The sequence below is a fragment of the Phyllostomus hastatus genome, unplaced genomic scaffold (genome assembly GCF_019186645.2).
Source record: "Phyllostomus hastatus isolate PE091 unplaced genomic scaffold, TTU_PhHast_1.1 phas_contig_147, whole genome shotgun sequence".
In the NCBI taxonomy this organism is placed as follows: Eukaryota; Metazoa; Chordata; class Mammalia; order Chiroptera; family Phyllostomidae; genus Phyllostomus; species Phyllostomus hastatus.
The window spans coordinates 6,058,849-6,078,078 of record NW_025333603.1 but is presented as its reverse complement, the minus strand read 5'-3'; the positions used below and the strand labels follow the sequence as shown (position 1 = coordinate 6,078,078).

The window sequence follows — 19,230 nt, the reverse complement described above, 5'->3', positions numbered from 1 at the left end:
TTACTATCACCAGGTCCTCAGGAAGGATGATTCCCAGATCAGACAGAGAGTAAATCATGGTTGGTCTATGTTAGTATTGGTAGTCTTATTACATTTGCTGTTTGTTGGTTTATTCATGGCAAATAGGTTTTAAAGGGAAGTTTATTGGTGGCCAGTAGGAATAATAGAAATCTACTCAACATGCAAAGGAAGATGTTTAGCTGGCAGTTGAATATGTAAATCTGAAATTCAGAAGAGAGGTCTGGAATGGTGGTGTCATTAAAGTAATATGATGGGATAAGATTATCAAGGAGTGAGTATAAAAATGGAAAAGGTTAGCCCTGGCTGGCGTAGCTCAGTGGATTGAGCTCGGGCTGCGAACCAAAGTGTTGCAGGTTCGATTCCCAGTCAGGCCACATACCTGGGTTGCAGGCCACGGCCCCCAGCAACCGCACATTGATGTTTCTCTCTCTCTCTCTTTCTCCCTCCCTTCCCTCTCTAAAAGTAAATAAATAAAATCTTTAAAAAAAATGGAAAAGGTTAAAAGGTCAAAGTATTGATTGGGGTGATATTGTGGAGAAACCAATAGCAGCCAACGAGACAGAAAAACTAGGGGAGGGGAGTATCATGTAGCCAAGGAAGAGGAAATAATCAGCTGTGTCTAGTGCTTTTGGTTGATCAAGTAACACTGAGAATTAACCATTGTTAATAAATGGACATCACTGGTGGCCTTGACAAGAGCATTTCTGTGGAGTAGTGGAGTTGAAAACTTAGCTAGACAAGGTCTCACAGAAAATGAGAAACAGGAGGTCAATACATCCTGTACAGTACAGATCACCTTTGTGAGACATTTTGCTGTAAAGGAGAGCAGAGAAATGGGGCAGTATCTGGAGGGTCAAGCTGGGTCAAAAGAGGTATATTTTTTATTTTTGAGATGGTAGAAATAAATTCATGTTGGTATGTCAATGGGAAGTAAAAACACAAAAATGATGATGTAGAAGAGAGAGAGAATTGCTGGATAGTTGTCTTTGAGAAAATGAAACAGTAGGGGCCCATGCACTGTGCTACTCAAAGTGTGATCTATGGACTAGTGATGGTCTACGAACAATTTGTCACCAGTTTATGGCAGACATTGAGAGTATTTAAATTTAAAATCTTTAAATATTGTGTAGCAATTTTATGTCTGTTGGATCTCATAATAAAAAATCTGACCTAGAATAGTCAAATTCATAGAGACAGAAAGTAGAATGGTGTTTGTCAGGGGCTGTGGAGAGGAGGCAATAAGGAGTTATTATTTAATGGGTTTGAAGTTTCACTTTTGCAAGATGAAAAGAATTCTGAAGCTCCATGGTGGTGATAGTAGCACAACAACGTGAATGTACTTAATACTATTGAATTGTACATTTAAAAGTGGTTATGATGGTTAAAAAAATCTGGGCTTACATTTTGTGTGTTGGCTTTTAATAGTATTTTCTAATAACTTTTATTGAATTTTAAAATATATAGTTTCATACCCTGTTTGGTGTGGCTCAGTTGATTGAGAACCAGCTGTGAACCAAAGTGTTTCTGGTTCGATTCCAAGTCAGGACACATGTCTGGGTTGTGCACCAGGCCCCCAGTAAGGGGCAGGTGAGAGGTAACCACACATTGCTGTTTCTCTTCCTCTCTTTCTCCCTCCCTTCCCCTCTGTCTAAAAATAAATAAATAATCTAAATATATATATGTGTATGTGTTTGTAACTGATTGTGAATTAAAAAAAAAACTAAGTCTGAGATAGTTTGAGAAGGCCTCTGATAAAAGACAAATCATTAGTAGGAAAGAGAGGAAGTCAGTGTATAGGAGCAGAGTTGCATGCAGAGCAGACTTGTAGGTAGTTGGAAGTCATGGTGGCTGGTGAGAAATTGAAGATGTTCTCTTTTTTCTTTTTTGCCTCAATTTCTCAGTGAATTAGTAGTAAAATAATCAATTAAATGGGGATAAGAGAGGAAGGAAAGTTTGAAGAGAGGAGTGTGAAATAGTTATCTAGTAGGGTGAAGCGTGTATGGAACTGGGAAAATGTGGCAGTATAGCCAAGCGTTAGGGACCTGTTTGAGGATAATGATAAATTTAGAGGGAGACCAATCAGTTCAGTCAGTATCATCTTGGATTTTTCTCCACTCCCCCAAACACCCCCACTCCCACCCTGTTTTGCTGCAGGTTCAGGATTAGAGTTTTGTCAGGTGAGTACAAGGAAAGAAAAGCAGGACTGAAGAAAGGAAGGTTAACCTGGGAATGATTTTTATGAGGGGCAGTAGAATCCAAGCTGTTCACTAAAGTAAGTGAGGATGTAGGGTAGTGTGAGGAGTAGTGAAAACGTAGTAGGATCAATGGGTTCCGAGTCTTGGTAGAGTTTTTGGACTTGAAGAATTTTTGGACTTGGGTGTTAGAGGAACAGGGCTAGAAAGGAAGGGGTTTGTGGTGGGAGAGTTGGATGATTAAAATTGAGATATTAAAGTGGTTACAATTTGGTAATGAAGAGATCTAAGGTATGAACGTGGAAATGAGAGGCTGATGCAAGGGCAATCCCTAGAGGAAAGGAACCTGAGACGCCAGGGCATTGGAAGAATCATCTAAGAGAATTGAAATCACCAAGAATTATGACACTACTAATGAATGACAACCAGAAGCACTGGGGGCCAAAGGTGACTGACATGAGTCAGTGCTCTAGTTTCCCGTAATGACGTAATGTTTAAAGTTCTTATTTTTAAAGGTAGGATAACATTTCACGGAGTGTGAGTCCTTTAAGGGCCATGGATGGGGAGAAGCCAGAAAAGGAGCGCGAGACTACACAGCGGAGTCTGCGCAATGATAGAGGAGGCGGGGCCAAGCTTGAGCACGTGGGAGAGGGCGGGGCCTCCCGGGGGCGGAGTCTGCGCTCCGGGTCCCGCTGCGGCTGCGGGTGCTGCACTTCCAGCTTCTGAGCGAAGGAGGCTGAGGCCTGGGCCGAGCCCGGAGCCGCCGCTCGCCGGAGCCTCCTGGAGCCCCCGCGCCGGCTCAACCTGGGGGCGGGCTCAGGTCCGGCCCGCCGCCGAGCCCAGGACAGAGGCTGCATGCCCGAGGACCAGGCCGGCACAGTCATGGTGAGGAAGCAAGGCCTGTCCGAATCGCAGCCGCCTTCACCCCAGCTCCCGCAGGCCTGCCCTTCCCCAGTTCTGGTGCCCCCTCTGCGCCCCGCCTTTCCGTCCCCCGCTTGTTTCCGCCCCCTCGGCGGCCGGTCCTCCTTTCCTGGTGCTCCCCGGCCACCTGCTGGGGTGACAGTCCCCCTTTTCTCTTTCCTTCCCGGTGACACCCTTTTTTAAAATCACTCCCAGTGACAGCGTCTTTCGCGTTCTCCTTTGCCGCCCCCTCTTCGTCCTTTAACCCGACCTTCCTTTCTTCTCTACCATTTTGCCTTTATCTGTCTTTCGTGATCTCTGCTACTTACCTTGTTTCCTCCCCATTTTTCGTTCCTGCTCTTTGCTCTCTCTTCTTACCCCCTTTCACCATTTATCTCCATTGCCCGCTCCTTTCCGAATCATTTCTCCCCTTCGACCTCTACCATCCACATTTCCTCTCCCTTTTATCCGCCATCCTCTCTCCCCGCGGCTCTCACAGCGGTCCCCATTTCCTTCCCCGGGTTTCAGGGCTCTAAGCAGGAGCAATTTGAGGGCGATAGCTTCCCGAGAGGCGCAGATGGGAATTCGTTGGCTTTCTTCTTCCTCTTGTTTTGTGGAGGGTAAAGGCGTTACTGCAGGTATTGGAGAGTCTCGAAGCCTTATCACCTAGTGTCACTGCAAAACCTGAGTGAAAGTATGTTTTGGAGTGATGGAATGAGGTCAGCATGCATACTATAACCTTAGGAGATATGTAGCCTTTTGACAGAAATAACTCGAATGTTTTGGAATGTATTTTTATATTGACCTTTTAATGTGGATGTACAATTTGGAAAATTTTTAAATACTTATTTACAGGTTTGACTATTACTCAGAACAAATCGTTTGTTGTTGTTTGGAGGCAGAGACCAGGACTTCTAAAGACTGAAAATCAGCTTGGTAGTCAGATTGTGACAGTACTCTTTAATACCTTCCATGCCTTCATTGGTTTTGACCTTTCTGAATTTAGTTGAGTGGCCCATACATTTGCAATTTTTCTTCTTCCTGTTTTGTAATAGGTTGAGGCTTCAGGTGGTTTTTCATTGAGTTGGGTCACTCAACACATTTCTCCATCATATGCAGCAATCTATATTTTGGTCTCTGGGAGAAATAAGACATTCTAGTCAAGTTTAAGTCCTGGTAATTATGTTCTTTTATGGGCTTAGTTAATTTCTGTTGTTTCCCCTATCTGTTTTTTAGGAAAATGGTTTATAATGAAATAATTTAATTTGTTAACTTTCTCTAACTCACTTATTCTGCATCTTTGGGTTGTCATTCTCCTGTATCTGCCTCCACAACAACCCCTCACGTTCACAACCCATCACACTGCAATTGTGTTAACCTGTTCTCCCCGAGACATAAGTTCTTCTAGGCAGCAACTGTGCCTTACTTATTCCTGTTATTCCCAGTGCCCAGTTAAATATAATGGGGATATGTTCTGAGAAATGCGTCGGTACGTGATTTTGCCATTGTTTGTACATCAGAGAGTAAGTACACTTACACTAAACTAGGTGTAGCCCACTACACACCTAGGCTTTATGGTACACCACCATTGTATATGCTGTCCGTTATGGACCAAAGTGCCATTATGCAATGCATGACTGCAGTTGAGATGTCTAAGGCAGAGGTTCTCAGATTTTACCATGAACCAGAATCACCTGGAGAGCTTTCAGGCTGCTTCATCCAGAGTTACTAGGTCTGGAGTAGGGCCTGAGAGTTTGGATTTCTAACCAGTAACCCATATCATGCTGATGTTCCTAGTCTGTGAACCACACTTTGAGAACCACTAGTCTAATATATAATCCTTATTTTTTACTTATCTAACAATTTTTTAATGCCATTGACTGCTGTCATTGGGATATTACAAATAATAAAATAGATATAGTCCCTGCCTTTTTGTATCTTATATGTGGGTACAATATAGACATTAAGTAGAAAGAGTAATTTTAAATGTGAAGAGTGTAAAAAATGGAAAAGTTGCAGAATCAAGGTATGGGATAGTTAGGGATGGTTTCCTAGAGGATCTTACTTTGAGGAAGAAAACTGAAGTATTAAGTTATAGGAATTGTTTGTGGGAAACCAGATAGAAGGAATAGCACATGTAAATGACCACTGGTGCTATTCTGTTTGGCCATTTTAACTTTGCATATTCTAGAGGTTTCAGCTAAAGGAACTCACGGAAACCCCATCTGCCCTGCTTACCCCTCAAAAGCGAAACAAAACAAAATAAAAAATACTAGTTACACACCTGTATCATATAACCCTCTTTCATAGTGTACATATCTACTATAATTTTAAATTTCTTAATGTGATTATTTGGTTAATAGTTGTATCCAACCTCAGACTATACAAATCATTGATGTAGAGGTGGGTTTTTTTTACTAGCTCTAAGTAAACGGCATGTGATGTTCTAGATACTGGGGTTACAATGATTGAAAAAAAGAAGACTTGGTCCCTGTGGAGGGAGTAAGGTACACAATAAATAAACAAATATGTAGTGAGAAGTAATTATAAATGCTAAGAAGAAATAAATCAGGGAAAATTTGAGATCTTGCTTCTCAATATATGTTGTCAGTTTGGCTCAAGTAAACTTATAAAAATCATAAATAAATAATAAATCAGGGTAAGATATAAAGTGATGTATGTACGTATGTGGCAGATATTTTAGACAGTATGGTTAGGCAGCAACACTAATAACTAATATGACTGTATAGGCCTTGTCTTAATTGATTTACATACTTTTTCTCATTTAATCTTCATAGCAACCTAATGAAATAAGTACTAGCTCTATGAATGTAGAGACCATATTTGTTCAGCACATCATTGAATCTTTAACACCTAGTTCCTTGTGTATAAATGCTCAGTAAATATTTGTCAAATGAATGAATGACTTTAGGCACGATTAGATAGACAGGGAAGCTTGGTTGAGGAGGGGGCATTTGAACTGGGGGTCTTAACAAGGTGGGATTTTATTGGGTATTTAGGAAGGGAAGCCATTTTTGGCAAAGGGACCAGCCTGAGTGTTGAACCTGAGACAGAAGCAGTTGTGATGTATTCTGGGAAATATGTGACTCTAGCATTGAGGATGCAGTAGAAAATGAGACTAGGTGAGCCTACAGTCAGATCGTGGAGGAACTTGAGTCACAGGCTCAGGAGTTTTTGTCTCATTGTAAAGATGCTGAGTACCTTGAAAGGTTTTTGTGTGTGAAGGGATGTCACAATTAAGAGATTTGGAGGATGATCACTATAAATCAGTATGAAACATGACTCGGAGTGGGAAGAGCTATTGCACTAGTCTTAGTGAAAAAATAAGTACATGAACTTTCTCCCTAGCCTTGTTATGGTGGTGGTGATTTAATTGGAGAAAGGAGAATATAGGGAAATGAAATATGAAGATCTGGCACACCACTTTTGGTGAATTCTCCATAGAGACATTATTGTGGAGTTGTATAAGAAACAAAGAATCGATAACAGCTTTGCAATTTTGCTCATAGGGCCTCAGTTTCCATAGGTACTGCCTTTAGGGATATATGAGAATATTAAAGTACATTTACTATACCAAATTCCTTTATTTACAAACAGCAGGTCTCCCAAAGGTCATGTATGATGTCATGTAGAGAGAATCAGCACTTCCCAACCTTGTTTAATTTTAAAAATAGATTTTTATTAAAGATTTTATTTATTTATTTTTAGAGAAAGGGGAAGGAAGGGAGAAGAAGAGAGATAACATCATGTACAAGAGAAACATAGATTGGTTGCCTCTCACATGCCCCAACTAGGGACCTGGGCTGCAACCCAGGCATGTGCCCTAACGGGAATGGAACCAGTGACCTTTCAGTTTGTAGGCCAGTGCTCAGTCCACTGAGCCACACCAGACAGTGCAAATTTTAAAAATTGTATGGTATGATAAAGGAGTGATTTTAAGTAAAGTATATTTTATTTTAAATTACATATATAATTTCTTTAATAATACTTTGAATGAAATACGTTAAAACAAATTTCTTTTTCCTGTTTTACAAATGACACTTTAACATGAGCTAAATCATTATTTGTTGTATTTGAAATGGACATATATTACAATGTAGATTGAAATTAATTACATTTATGGTATCAAAATAGATAAGAAATTACTTTCTAACCTAAAATTTGGAATTATTACATTTTTGTACTTACAGAAATCAACAGGTTTTTATAATTGTTCTGTTTTGTTTCTAAATGACAAAATTAAAGCAATAGTTTTAGGCTGCTACTTGAAAGCTTATCTCCACAAATAAAACATTGGAAGTATCGATACTTTATTTCCAATAAATGAAAATTCTAATTGGAGATAACTATTACCACATTTCTTTGCTATTTTCTTTTTTTTAATGCTTAAAGAGACTGAGCTATCTTGTTGTAGTACCATTTAAAAATTCTGATCAGCCCTGGCTGGTGTGGCTCAGTGGATTCAGCACCAGCCTGCGAACCAAAAGGTCACTGGTTCGATTCCCAGTTAGGGCTATGCCTGGCTTGCAGGCCAGGTTCCCAGTATGGGGTGTATGAGAAGCAACCACATGTTGATGTTTCTCTCCCTCTCTTTCTCTCTCCCTTCCCTCTCTTCTCTCTAAAAATAAGTAAAAAAATCTTAAAAACAAAAATCCTGATCAGCTCTGGCTGGTGTGGCTCAGTGGATTGAGCCCTGGCCTGCAAAAGTCACCGGTTCCATTCCCAGTCAGGACACATGCCTGGGTTGCAGGCCAGGTTCCCAGTAGGGGTCAGGCAAGAGGCAACCACACACTGTTGTTTCTCTCCCTCTCTTTCTCCTTCCTTTCTCCTCTGTCTAAAAATAAATAAAATTTTTAAAAAGAATCCTGATCAAATAATGCATTCATTTATTTGTTTTGTCATCAGTGTAGCCTATGTTTCTTGTTTTTAACCAACAGTTCATTATAAGAGTAAATATAATTTTAAACTACAGTGATGTTCATTGTTCTGATGAAGTTATAATAATTGAGTGACTATAGCCCCAGCTGGTGTGGCTCAGTGGATTGAGTGCTGGCCTGTGAACCAAAGGGTTGCCACTTCAATTCCCAGTCAAGGCACATGCCTGGGTTACAGGCCAGGTACCCAGTGAGGGGCATGCAAGAGGCAACCACACGTTGATATTTTTCTCCCTCTCTTTCTCCTTCCCTCCCCCTCTCTCTAAAAATAAATAAAATCTTTTAAAAATTAAAATAATTGAGTGATTATAATATCATGAGCCAGTCTTTTAATTTTCATTAATTTATGTGCAGCAGATAAAATTTTGGATACTTTCAAACTATTCTTTTTTTAAAGGGGAAAACTTTTAAATATTATTTCATTAAATGGTTAAAAATACACAAATTTGAGATAGACATCAGTATTGAATTTAATGACTTGAGCAATTGGGAAATGCTGGCTAAAACACTGTTTTCATAGGTTCTAAAGCTAGCCCTTAAAAACACATTTAACCAATAAGTGGAAGAAATAGTCATTAGATACAATGTAATGAAAGACATTTTTAATGTTAACAGTAGTTAAAATATAAAAATAAAATATAAAAAATAAACAGTAGTTATAAATATAAAAAATATAAAAATACAAAAACAATTCTTGGATACTGGGACATTTATTTAGAGGAGAATGATCTCATACAATAGCTTTCATTTAGTGAGCACACAATGTGTCAGATGATGTACTAATTAATCTTCACAGTCCCATGAGGTTGATGATATTTTCTCATTGCACACATAAGAATAGTGAGGCTTTGAGAAATCAAGTAAGGTTCCTGAGGTTATATAGCTGACAAGTGACAGAGAAGGATTCAAGCACAGGATTGTCTGACCCCTAAGCTGGTGCTATTTCAAACACCTTCCTGGGGCTTTTATGAGGTTGTAGGAATATTTGTATCATTGTTTCCATGATGAAACTAATTTATATTTATTGAAAGAAAATTGATCAAAGGGTATGTACAGTTTTATGATTCTTGATCCATATTGTCTTCTTTAAAGCACTTGAATATCAGATGTTGATGCCATTCTGTCTTTAGTATTTAAACAATTTTTTAACATCGATAGCTTGGGAAATATGGGAATACACTTTCAGAATACATTAATGTGGGGAAAAAGAAAAAGGCTGGTAGGAATTAAGTATCATTTTAAAATGATACTGCTCTTAATTCTAACAGCATCTATCATGTATTGAAAACTGTATTTTTCAAGATATTATTATATAGAGTGCATACTTGGTATGAATGTGAATTTGTGGACTTTTTATGAGACTTAAAGAGCCTACAGGTTAGACCTGACTAGTTTACAGTGTTCCTACAGGGTTGCAGCGGCCACACAGGCTGTTCTGCACAACTTAAGTGGCAATCATACATGTGGACAGCAGTGGGTCTCCAAAGACCTGTGTCCTGTGTACTTACTTGTCAATGTCTAACACATAGTAGGATAGGGGCTCAGCAAATAGTTGTTGAATGCAAGTGTTTTGAATAGTATATTAGCACCCTTATGATCTAATCCTTCAACAACCTAATCACTTAATGGTCTAATCATTTTATGAGGAAAAATGTTTGCATTTTATGCTCTGTAATAGCATACATTATGCTCTTTTTCCTGATTACACTTTGTTTTTGCCTAGAGTTCTGCCCTCCTTCCTGACTGTACAACTTTTATGTGTTACTTTAAATCAGTGATTTTCAACTAGACACACTGGCAAGAATTTTTAAAATGTGGAATACCCTAGTCAGGGACACTGACCTGTTTTCCCTTAGCTTGTCAAATTAAAAAATGACAACAGCCAACACAACAATAGCTGTCCAGTGTGAATTAATCAAAATTATACCTAATTTTTTTTGTCAGAGCAGCAAAAAAATTTTTTTTGGTGTGTCACAGAATTTTATTATAATAATTAGTTTATATGTGCCATGAGATGAAGAAGGTTGAAAATCACTGTCTTTTTGAAGCCTTCATTACCTCTAGGTAGCCTTGTGTTACTTTTTTACATTTGCCTTTCTGAACTTTGTATATGTCTTGGTTACAACAATTATTCTGTGGTGGTGGTATTGTTTGTTAACAAGTCTGCCTCTCCAATTTGTGAACTTCCTGAGAGCAAAGGACAGTACTGTGTTTCATCAACTCCAGTGTTAAGCATTTAGCATAATGCCTGAGGCATAGTAAGAAGATATTTGTTCAGTGAAAGAATGTGTGTTTTTTGTAGAGAATTGAATAAGGTGGTGTTAACTGAGATGTGAGTTATAAAAGAGGGCAAAAAAGGTGAACACCCCCTCTGGCCTATGTGGCTCAGTTAGTTGGAATGTCACCCCATAACCTAAGCGTCACTGGCTTGATTCCCGGTCAGGGCACATGCTGTGGTTGTAGGCTCAATCCCTGGTTGGGGTGCGCGCAGAAGGTAGCTGATCTGTGTTTCTCATATCCATGTTTCTCTCTCTTCCCCTCTCTATTTAATAAGAACACAATAAACTTAAAAAAAAAAAAAAAGGTGAACACTCTGTACAGGTCCTCTGAGGGGGAAAAAGAGATTGGATGGGTAAGAAATGTTTGATCAGATAGTTTCTCTTACTACCCTAAATGGTACTTTTGACCTAGGATACATGTTTCTGTCCAGAAGAGTTGAGCTGGAGGAGTTAAGAAGGAAGCCAAGTGACTTCAAGATGAATTGCAAAACAATATCCCTTTGTATAAATACCTGCAAATTACTTGTTTATAATGTGTGGAGGTGTCCTTCCAGAGAATAGAATATTTAAACACAGATAGTAAAGAATCAGTTACAGGTAAATCTAGAGGGGTGGTTAATCATTTAAATATTTTATTAACTCTATATGAAGATCTTTTGTTTTTATTTTTTCCTGTCTACATTTCTTTTCTGTAAAAACATTTTTTAGCTCTCCAGTATCTTAATGCCTGTTCAATGTCATAGTCTCCTTTCCTAAACATGTTTTTTAAATGCCTTTAGCCTTGACTAGTATGGCTCAGTAGATTGAGAGTACTGGCCTACAAACCAAAAGGTTGCTGGTTTGATTCCTGGGTTGCCAGCCAGGTGTCCCTGGTCTCTCCCTCCTTTCCCCTCTTTCTAAAAATAAATAAATAAAAATGTTAATTAAAAAAAAAATAGGCTTCTGGCCAAGATGGAGGCATAGGTAGTCACACTGTGCCTCCTCGCGCAGCCAAAACTAAGGACAACAAAAATTTAGAAACAAAAAAACAACCAGAACAGAGAGAAATGAACCGAATGGAAGTCTGACTACCATTCATCCAGACCAGTAAGGAGGGGTGGAGTCGGAGGCCTATGGAGAGGGGTTGAGGGGTCCCAGCAGGAAAAAGTGGTGGCTGGCAAACTCGGGTGCGCAGGGTGCATACAGCAGTTGGCAGACCCCCGAAGCGCAGGGGTAGCTGACGGACCCATGGCAGACCCTGGGCGTGGGAGGCAACAAGCAGACCCAGTGAGGCGCGCAACGCAGCTGGATGTCTGCAGGCACATATTTGAGTGCAGACAAACTAAGCGAAAATGGGCAGCAACACAGACCTCGCAACCCAGGGACCCAGTGCCAGGAAACAAAGCCTAAAGGCACCAACTGAAAACACCTGTGGGAGTTGAGGCTGGGAGATTCTCTCAGCCTCACAGGAGAGTTCCTTGGGGAGACCCACAGGGCCCAAGAAAGTACACAAGCCTACCCGCCCAGGAGCCAGCACCAGAAGGGCCCAATCTGCTTGTGGAAAGCGACAAAGGGGACTGAAGTCCTAGAGAGAGCAGAGCAGGCGCCATTGTTCCCTCTCGGACCCCGCCCCCACATACAACGTCACAACCCAGCGACTGGGGTGCCCCGCCCTGGTGAACACTTAAGGCTCCGCCCCTCAATATGTAACAGGCCCAACGAAACCAAAGGGCAGGGGGGAAGATGGCTCAAACAGAATTAAGAGCCCCTCGGCCAGTACTTTTAAGCAAACGAGAGATGGCCAACCTATCAGATGCACAGTTCAAAGCACTGGTGATCAGGATGCTCACAGAATTGGTTGACTTTGGCCATAAATTAGATGAACAAATGAAAGCTACGTTAAGAGAAATGAAGGAAAATGCACAGAGAACCAATAGTGATGGAAAGAAAACTGGGTTTCAAATCAATGGAAGGGACCAGAAGGAAGAAAGGAACAACCAAACAGGAAAGAATGAAGAAACAAGAATTCAAAAAAAAATGAGGAGAGGCTTAGGAACCTCCAGGACATCTTTAAACGTCCAACATCCGAATTATAGGGGTACCAGAAGGGGAAGAGGAAAAACAAGTGGAAAAGTTATTTGAACAAATAATAAAGGAGAACTTCCCCAATCTGGCAAAGGAAATAGACCTCTAGGAAGTCCAGGAAGCTCAGAGAGTCCCAAAAAGGTTGGACCCAAGGAGGAACACACCAAGGCACATCATAATTACATTACCCAAGGTGAAAATGAAGGAGAGAATTCTAGAAGCAGCAAGAGATAAGGGGACAGTTACCTACACAGGAGTTCCCATCAGAATGTCAGCTAATTTCTCAAAAGAGACCTTGCAGGCAAGAAGGGGCCGGAAAGAAGTATTCCAAGTCATGAAAGGCAAGGACCTACATCCAAGATTGCTCTATCCAGCAAAGCTTTCATTTAGAATGGAAGGGGAGGTAAAGTGCTTCTCAGATAAGGCCAAGTTAAAGGAGTTCATCATCACCAAGCCCTTATTATATGAAATGTTAAAGGGACTTATCTAAGAAAAAGAAGATAAAAAATATGAACAGTAAAAAAAGATATCAGGCTCACAGGAACAACCATACCTCAAACAAAAGCAAACTAAGCAAACAAATAGAACAGGAACAGAACCACAGAAATGGACATCACATGGAGGGTTAGCAACAGGGAAGTGGGAGGAGGAGAGAGGGGGAAAAGATATAGAGAATAAGTAGCATGGACAATAGGTAGAAAATAGACAGGGGGAGGGCAAGAATAGTGTAGGAAACGTAGAAGCTAAAGAACTTATGACACATGGACATGAACTAAAGGGGGGAATGTGGGTGGGAGGGGGTGGGCAGAATGGAGGGGAGTGAAGGGGGGAAATGGGACAACTGTAATAGCATAATCAATAAAATATATTTAAAAAATAGAATAAAATGCCTTTTAAAAGTTTGAATGTTCTTGGCCATGGCCTGGCACCTCAGTTGGTTGGAGTCTTGTCCTGATACATCAAGGTTGTAAGTTCGATTTCTGGCCAGGGCACATAACAGAATCAACCAGTTAATACATCAATAAGTGGAACAACAAATCGATATTTCCCTCTCTCTGTATGCCTCTCCCTTCTCTCTCTCTAAAAATCAGTAAAAACAATATATATTTAAAAAACTAGGTATGCAAAGGGATAGAAAAACACAATAAGGAGAATGATTAGTCACTTGAAACTGAATGAACTAACAGATCTTTTAATAAAGATTTTAAAAAATATTTTGTTTGTTTATTTTTAAGGAGAGGGGAAGGGAAAAAGAAAGAGAGGGAGAAAAACATCAATGTGTGGTTGCCTCTTGCATGCCCCCTACTGGCATGTTCCCTGACTATGAATTGAACCAGGGACCCTTTGGTTCTCAGGTCAGTCAGTACTCAATCTACTGAGCCACACCAGCCAGGACCTGACCCAGATGTTAAAATTAGCAAAGGACAGTAAAAACAGTTATTACAAATATATTTATATGTTCAGAAAGTTTAGTAGAAACATGGCAGATATATATAAAAGACCACCCCTGGCCAGGAAGCTCAGTTGGTTAGAGCATTGTCCTGATACACCAAGATTGCAGGTTCAGTCCTTGGTTGGGGCACATACAGGAATCAACCAGTGAATGCATGAATAGGTGGAACAGCAAATCAAATTCTTTCTCTCAAAAAAGATCCATAAATTAAAAAAAATTAAAAGTTTGAATGTTCTTGGTTATATAATATCAATTTCATTTCATGGGCTTTGTAAAGTTCGGCAAATAATTTCACCTCTTTATGTTTCCATTTTTAAATCTACAAAATGAAAAGGTTATTTTATATCCTCTGTGTGATCCCTTCCACCTCTCAAAAAAATGTAATAGTTGTGTTGGCTGGTGTGGATTGAGTGCAGGCCTGAAAACCAAAGCATCAGCAGTTCGATTCCCACTCAGGGCATGTGCCTGGGTTGCAGGCCAGCCAGGTCCCTAGTAGGGGGCGTGTGAGAGGCAACCACACATTGATGTTTCTCTACCTCTCTCTAAAAATAAATAAATAACATCTTTTTAAAAAGTATAGTACAATTTTGGTAAGTTAAAGGGAAGTATTATAGTAGAGTAGGTATGTCCTGCTAGCTATTGTACTGTGGGATTATGCCAAGCTGTTTTTATAGCTTTAAATTTTTTGAGCTCTTACCTCCTTGAATATATTACCCAAGTTTTCATACCAGAAACCATTCAATTGTGTTAGTATTTGTGTAGTACTTTAGTATTTTAAAGGCATTTTCATAGGCATCCCATTTATTTTTTACCACCATTTTGTGTGATTGTCAAGATAGAGGTTTAGCATCAGTTTTACAGATAAGAAAACTGGGAAGGTAATTTATTTTCCTAAGGTCACACAGCTAGTAAGTAGCAGAGCCAGGACTGATTGCAAGCCTACTGCTCTTTCCATTACAAACCTGGCTTCTCTGTTTACCATATTCTATTTCAAAACTCATGCTGGTAAGTTAAGAGGAAAATAATGCTAAATATCTCTTTGAGTTAGTGATTCCTATGATCTGCTCATCAGCTCAGTGATTACTGACTTGAATTTTAGTTTTGTTTCTTGGACTAGTTACGTGGGCTAAGATGGAAGGCAAGGGGATTTATTTGCCCTTCTAGACCTTGATCTCTCATAGATGGAACTCTAGCCTCTTAAGCTTTAGCACATAGAGTCGTTTGCCACACAGGCTAGGCCTTGTAGTAAAATATGCAAGAAGCTTGCCTTACTTGCATTATTTGACATCTAGGGATCTCTGAAAGTAGTTGGTGTTTTGTGTGTGTGTGTTTTTTAAAGATTTTATTTATTTATTTTTAGAGAGGGAAGGGAGGGAGAAAGAGAGAGAGAAAAAAACATCAATGTGCGGTTGCTGGGGGTCATGGCCTACACCCGGGCATGTACCCTGACTGGGAATCGAACCTGTGACACTTTGGTTTGCAGCCTGCGCTCAGTCCACTGAGCTATGTCAGCCAGGGCTCAGCAGTTGGTGGTTTTTAAAAAAGAAAAATACTCTTCCATTGTCCATGCCAAATAGTTCATTATATCTGTACCCTTGAGCACAATATATCTATGCCTTTGGTACTATCTTCTTGCCCTTCCTCATTTGTGGAGTGATGTGTTTGGGGAAGGAAAAGGTTAGGTATATCTAAGGTTATATTAGTATTTATTCCTGTAAGTCTGACTTGATTGAATTAGTAGTAGAAAATATTAGGGGAAAATACCCATAAACAAAGGAGAGATTTCCCATGGGGTACTATAGAAATGAAGAGTGAAAAATTGTCAATAGCTGAAGTTTCTTATACCCATGAACTCAAATGACACTTGTCTGCCATTCAGTCCCATTCTTTAGCATACGTGCTCCGAAGCAAGCACATCAATTCCATTCTATAATTTCAGAGCTGGACTTGGGGCTTATATTTCTCTCTGGACATACAGTCTCTTTCTCTAGGGGGAAATAATTATTTTAAATACACCTAACAATAAATTTGTGCTTGCTTATTCATTTATTCATTCAATAAACATTTAGTGCCCACTGTGTAGTAGGCATTGTTTTAGGTTCTAGCAATAACAAAACATAGTGTTTGTTTTATGGAGTTTATATTCTGTAATAATAGCCAACATTTCTTTAGCAGTTAATATATGCCAGTCACTATTCTGTGTGTCTTTCACTTAGAATTTCCTTAATCCTATAACAATCCTATGATATAGTTACTGTTATTGTCTGCATTTTACAGATCATGAAACTGGGGTTTGGGGAGATTAAGTACATTGTCTAAGGTTACCTAGTTTTGTAAGTGGTAGAGCTGGCATTTTAACCTAGGTGGTCTGAATCCCAACCTCACACTTTTCACCCACAGTATTACACAGTCCAGAGAGAGGTCAATAAAAAATTTATTTATAATCATAAAATTGTCAAGTTTGTAATCTTTGTAGTCACCTGGTTCTGGCACAGTCTTTAGGAAAAAATCATCCACAGATACAGAAAAATGAAGCGCTGTCAGAGCCATTATCTTTTTCTATTGGAGGATTTGTAAGTTTTAGGGAACTTGCAGGGAGGAGATGAGATTTGAAGCCTGATTCATGAGTTGGAACTGAGACAGCTACATAAAATCAGGATTTTTAAATGCCTACACCCTTAGTGAAAAGGTAGACTAAAAAATATCTGCCTGATGATGTGGGGAGACAAAGAGGCTTTTTTGGTCTTGATATGGACTCTGAATGGGAAAAGTCTCTCTTGAGGATTTAGAACCATGAACTTGCTGTCCTCTGTGTCTGAAACATACATTTATATTACTTGTGCAATGTCACATCTAGTAGGTGGGAAAGGAACATTTATTGAGTAATTGCTCTGTCAGGCATTGTGCTGAGGGCTTTACACATATGTCTGTACTTCATCTTAAAATAACATCATAAGATAAGTACTAGTACCATATTATCCCCGTTCTACGAAAGACAGAACTTAGGGTCACAAAAGCTAGATGTCTGTAGTGTAACACCACTAGAATTCAAATCCAGGTGTAATATTCTTGCTAACCACATGCCTCTGGCCAAGTCTCTTCATTTTTGTACCTCAGCTTTTTTATCTGTAAAATTGAAGTCATAATATTTTTCCTTTCACTTCATAAGGTTATTTTGAGTATCCAATGAAATAAAAGATATGAGTATGCTTTGTTTACTGTAAGACATTACCAGCATCATCCATAAAGTGTGTTTTTCCTTATAATTAACCAAAAGAGAGACCTCCTTACTCAGTGATTGTAAAGTCCACAAAGTCAAGGTCTGTCTTGAGGAGTTAAGACAATTTTAATACTTTTTATATCAGATGTAATAGTGTTACAAAGAGAAGTAAAATGAGTTTTTAATATCAGAAAGTTTTATTATCTTGTTTCTATTTTTGCTAAAAATGTTTAATATGCAATTTTGAGCTTATTTAGAATGGAATGTTAGAAAAGTAGGTGACATTCCCTCATGACGTCAATGATGTAATTATGGATTACTTAGAATGCTTTTGCTCCAAGTAATTGAGGACTCCAATAGCAGTTGCTTAAACAATAAATTATTTCACACACCAGACTGTTATAAGCACCAGAGTGTGAATGATTAACTGGATGCATCAAAAACCTTATTAAAATTTGTAGTTTTGAACATTTATTTATTGTCATAGATTGTTCCCTACACTGTTACAAGATAATAACACTTGCCGAAGAAGTCTAAAAGCCAAAAGAAAAAACTCCATGGTATATCCTTATAAAGTACAAGGGAAATAAAATGAGTTTTGAGGCAGGTTACCATCTGGTGACTCACTAATTCATTGAACAAAGAATTTATTGGGTGCATTTTATGGGGCTTTAGTTCTAGGTATAAATGATGCCCGGTTTGTGAGGATTCTTTTCATTTTTGTCATATCAACAGCAGTAGAATTCCTTGTCCCCTCTAACAGTAGAATACAATTATAATACATAGTCAATTCCCAGTGTTCCCCACCTCCCTACTTGGTAGAAAGGGGTGGGCCGAGCTCAGAATGTTAAAATGCTTCTTTGACGTGCGTGACCTTGGCAATACAGGAACAGACTGAAGTTTTTGAACATGTAAAAGAAACCAACCAGCAAAATAGATATCCAAATTATGGGGAAATGACAGAAAGCCTATACCTGAGTGTTGCATATAGGACTAAATACTTCAAGGGAGGAGAGTATATGAAAGCCAAAAAACCTTTTAAGGGAGATTAAAAGAAAGCCATGAGAAGGTTTAGATAGGGCTAATGAATGTCAATATGAGAATCTTCAAAGACAGACCCTGTGGCCTTTAGAATCTGAGCAATGAAGTCTCTCTTGGCTAATTATAAGGAAAGATACTTTATGGATAATGCTGGTAACAATATCTTACAGTAAACAAAACATTTCTGTACTGGCTGGTGTGGCTCAGTGGTTTGAACACTGGCCAACGAACCAAAGGGTCTCCACTTCAATCCCCAGTCAGGGCAAATGCCTGGATTTCGGGCCAGGTCCCCAGTAGGGGGCACAGAAGAGGCAATGACACATGGATGTTTCTCTCCCTCTTTCCCTCCCCTGTCTCTAAAAATAAATAAATAAAATCTTTAAAAAAAAACCCAAACCATTGTCATGTCCTGTATTTCATGTGATACAATAACCTTAAGAAGTGAAAAGAAAAGTATTCACAAATTTCACTTTACACATAAGGAAGCTGAGGCACAAAACAAAGTGGCTTTGCCAGAGGCATTGTTTTTAGTCAATGGAGTAATACTGGACCTGGATTAATAATGAACAATAGATAAGTAGTAATCCTCTTTGTTGTCAGCGAGATAAGGAGCTGGATTCTGAAGAACTGGAAGGCCAATGGAAAGATACAGTACTGTTGTAAGTGTAGGTGTGCCATTTCTGTAGTGTGGGTGGGGGGGATTGATCTCTGAGTCGGACCTTTTCTTGCTTAGAAATTGGTACCTGCCACAAAAAGTAGTTGAGTTGAAAAGCTGTTTTGGGAGCTCTTCTACTCCTTTCTGAGAGCCCTGTCTTTATTGCCCCATGCCCCCAGGTATGCTGTTGTATTTTTATAAGAGGCAGTCGTTCAAAAGCAGAGAATCTGTTTATAAGTAGTTCATTTATTCACTTGCCCAACAGATACTGAGCATTTGCTGTTTTTGGAGTAGGGGATATGGAAGAATGTAGGCATTGGTCCTAACCCTAGTGGTTTTCAATGTCTGGGACCCAGAGCTCCTCCTGATGCATGATGAACTGTCCTAAAAATCCTTTCCTTAACTCAGGGGTGTCAAACTCATTTTCACCGGGGTCCTCGCGGTGACCTT

General features: G+C 39.4%; 1 protein-coding gene across 2 annotated transcripts in view; it reads left to right on the top strand.

The window, feature by feature from the left end:
• The first annotated feature begins 2,889 nt into the window (after positions 1-2,889).
• Positions 2,890-19,230, top strand: part of ZYG11B (zyg-11 family member B, cell cycle regulator) — a 72,163-nt gene continuing 55,822 nt past the window's right edge. For both annotated transcript variants that reach the window (XM_045856830.1, XM_045856837.1), the window contains exon 1: positions 2,890-3,098. In XM_045856830.1, coding sequence (XP_045712786.1) covers positions 3,069-3,098 — 30 coding nt within the window. In that variant the 5' untranslated portion in view covers positions 2,890-3,068. The remainder of the gene's footprint in view (positions 3,099-19,230) is intronic.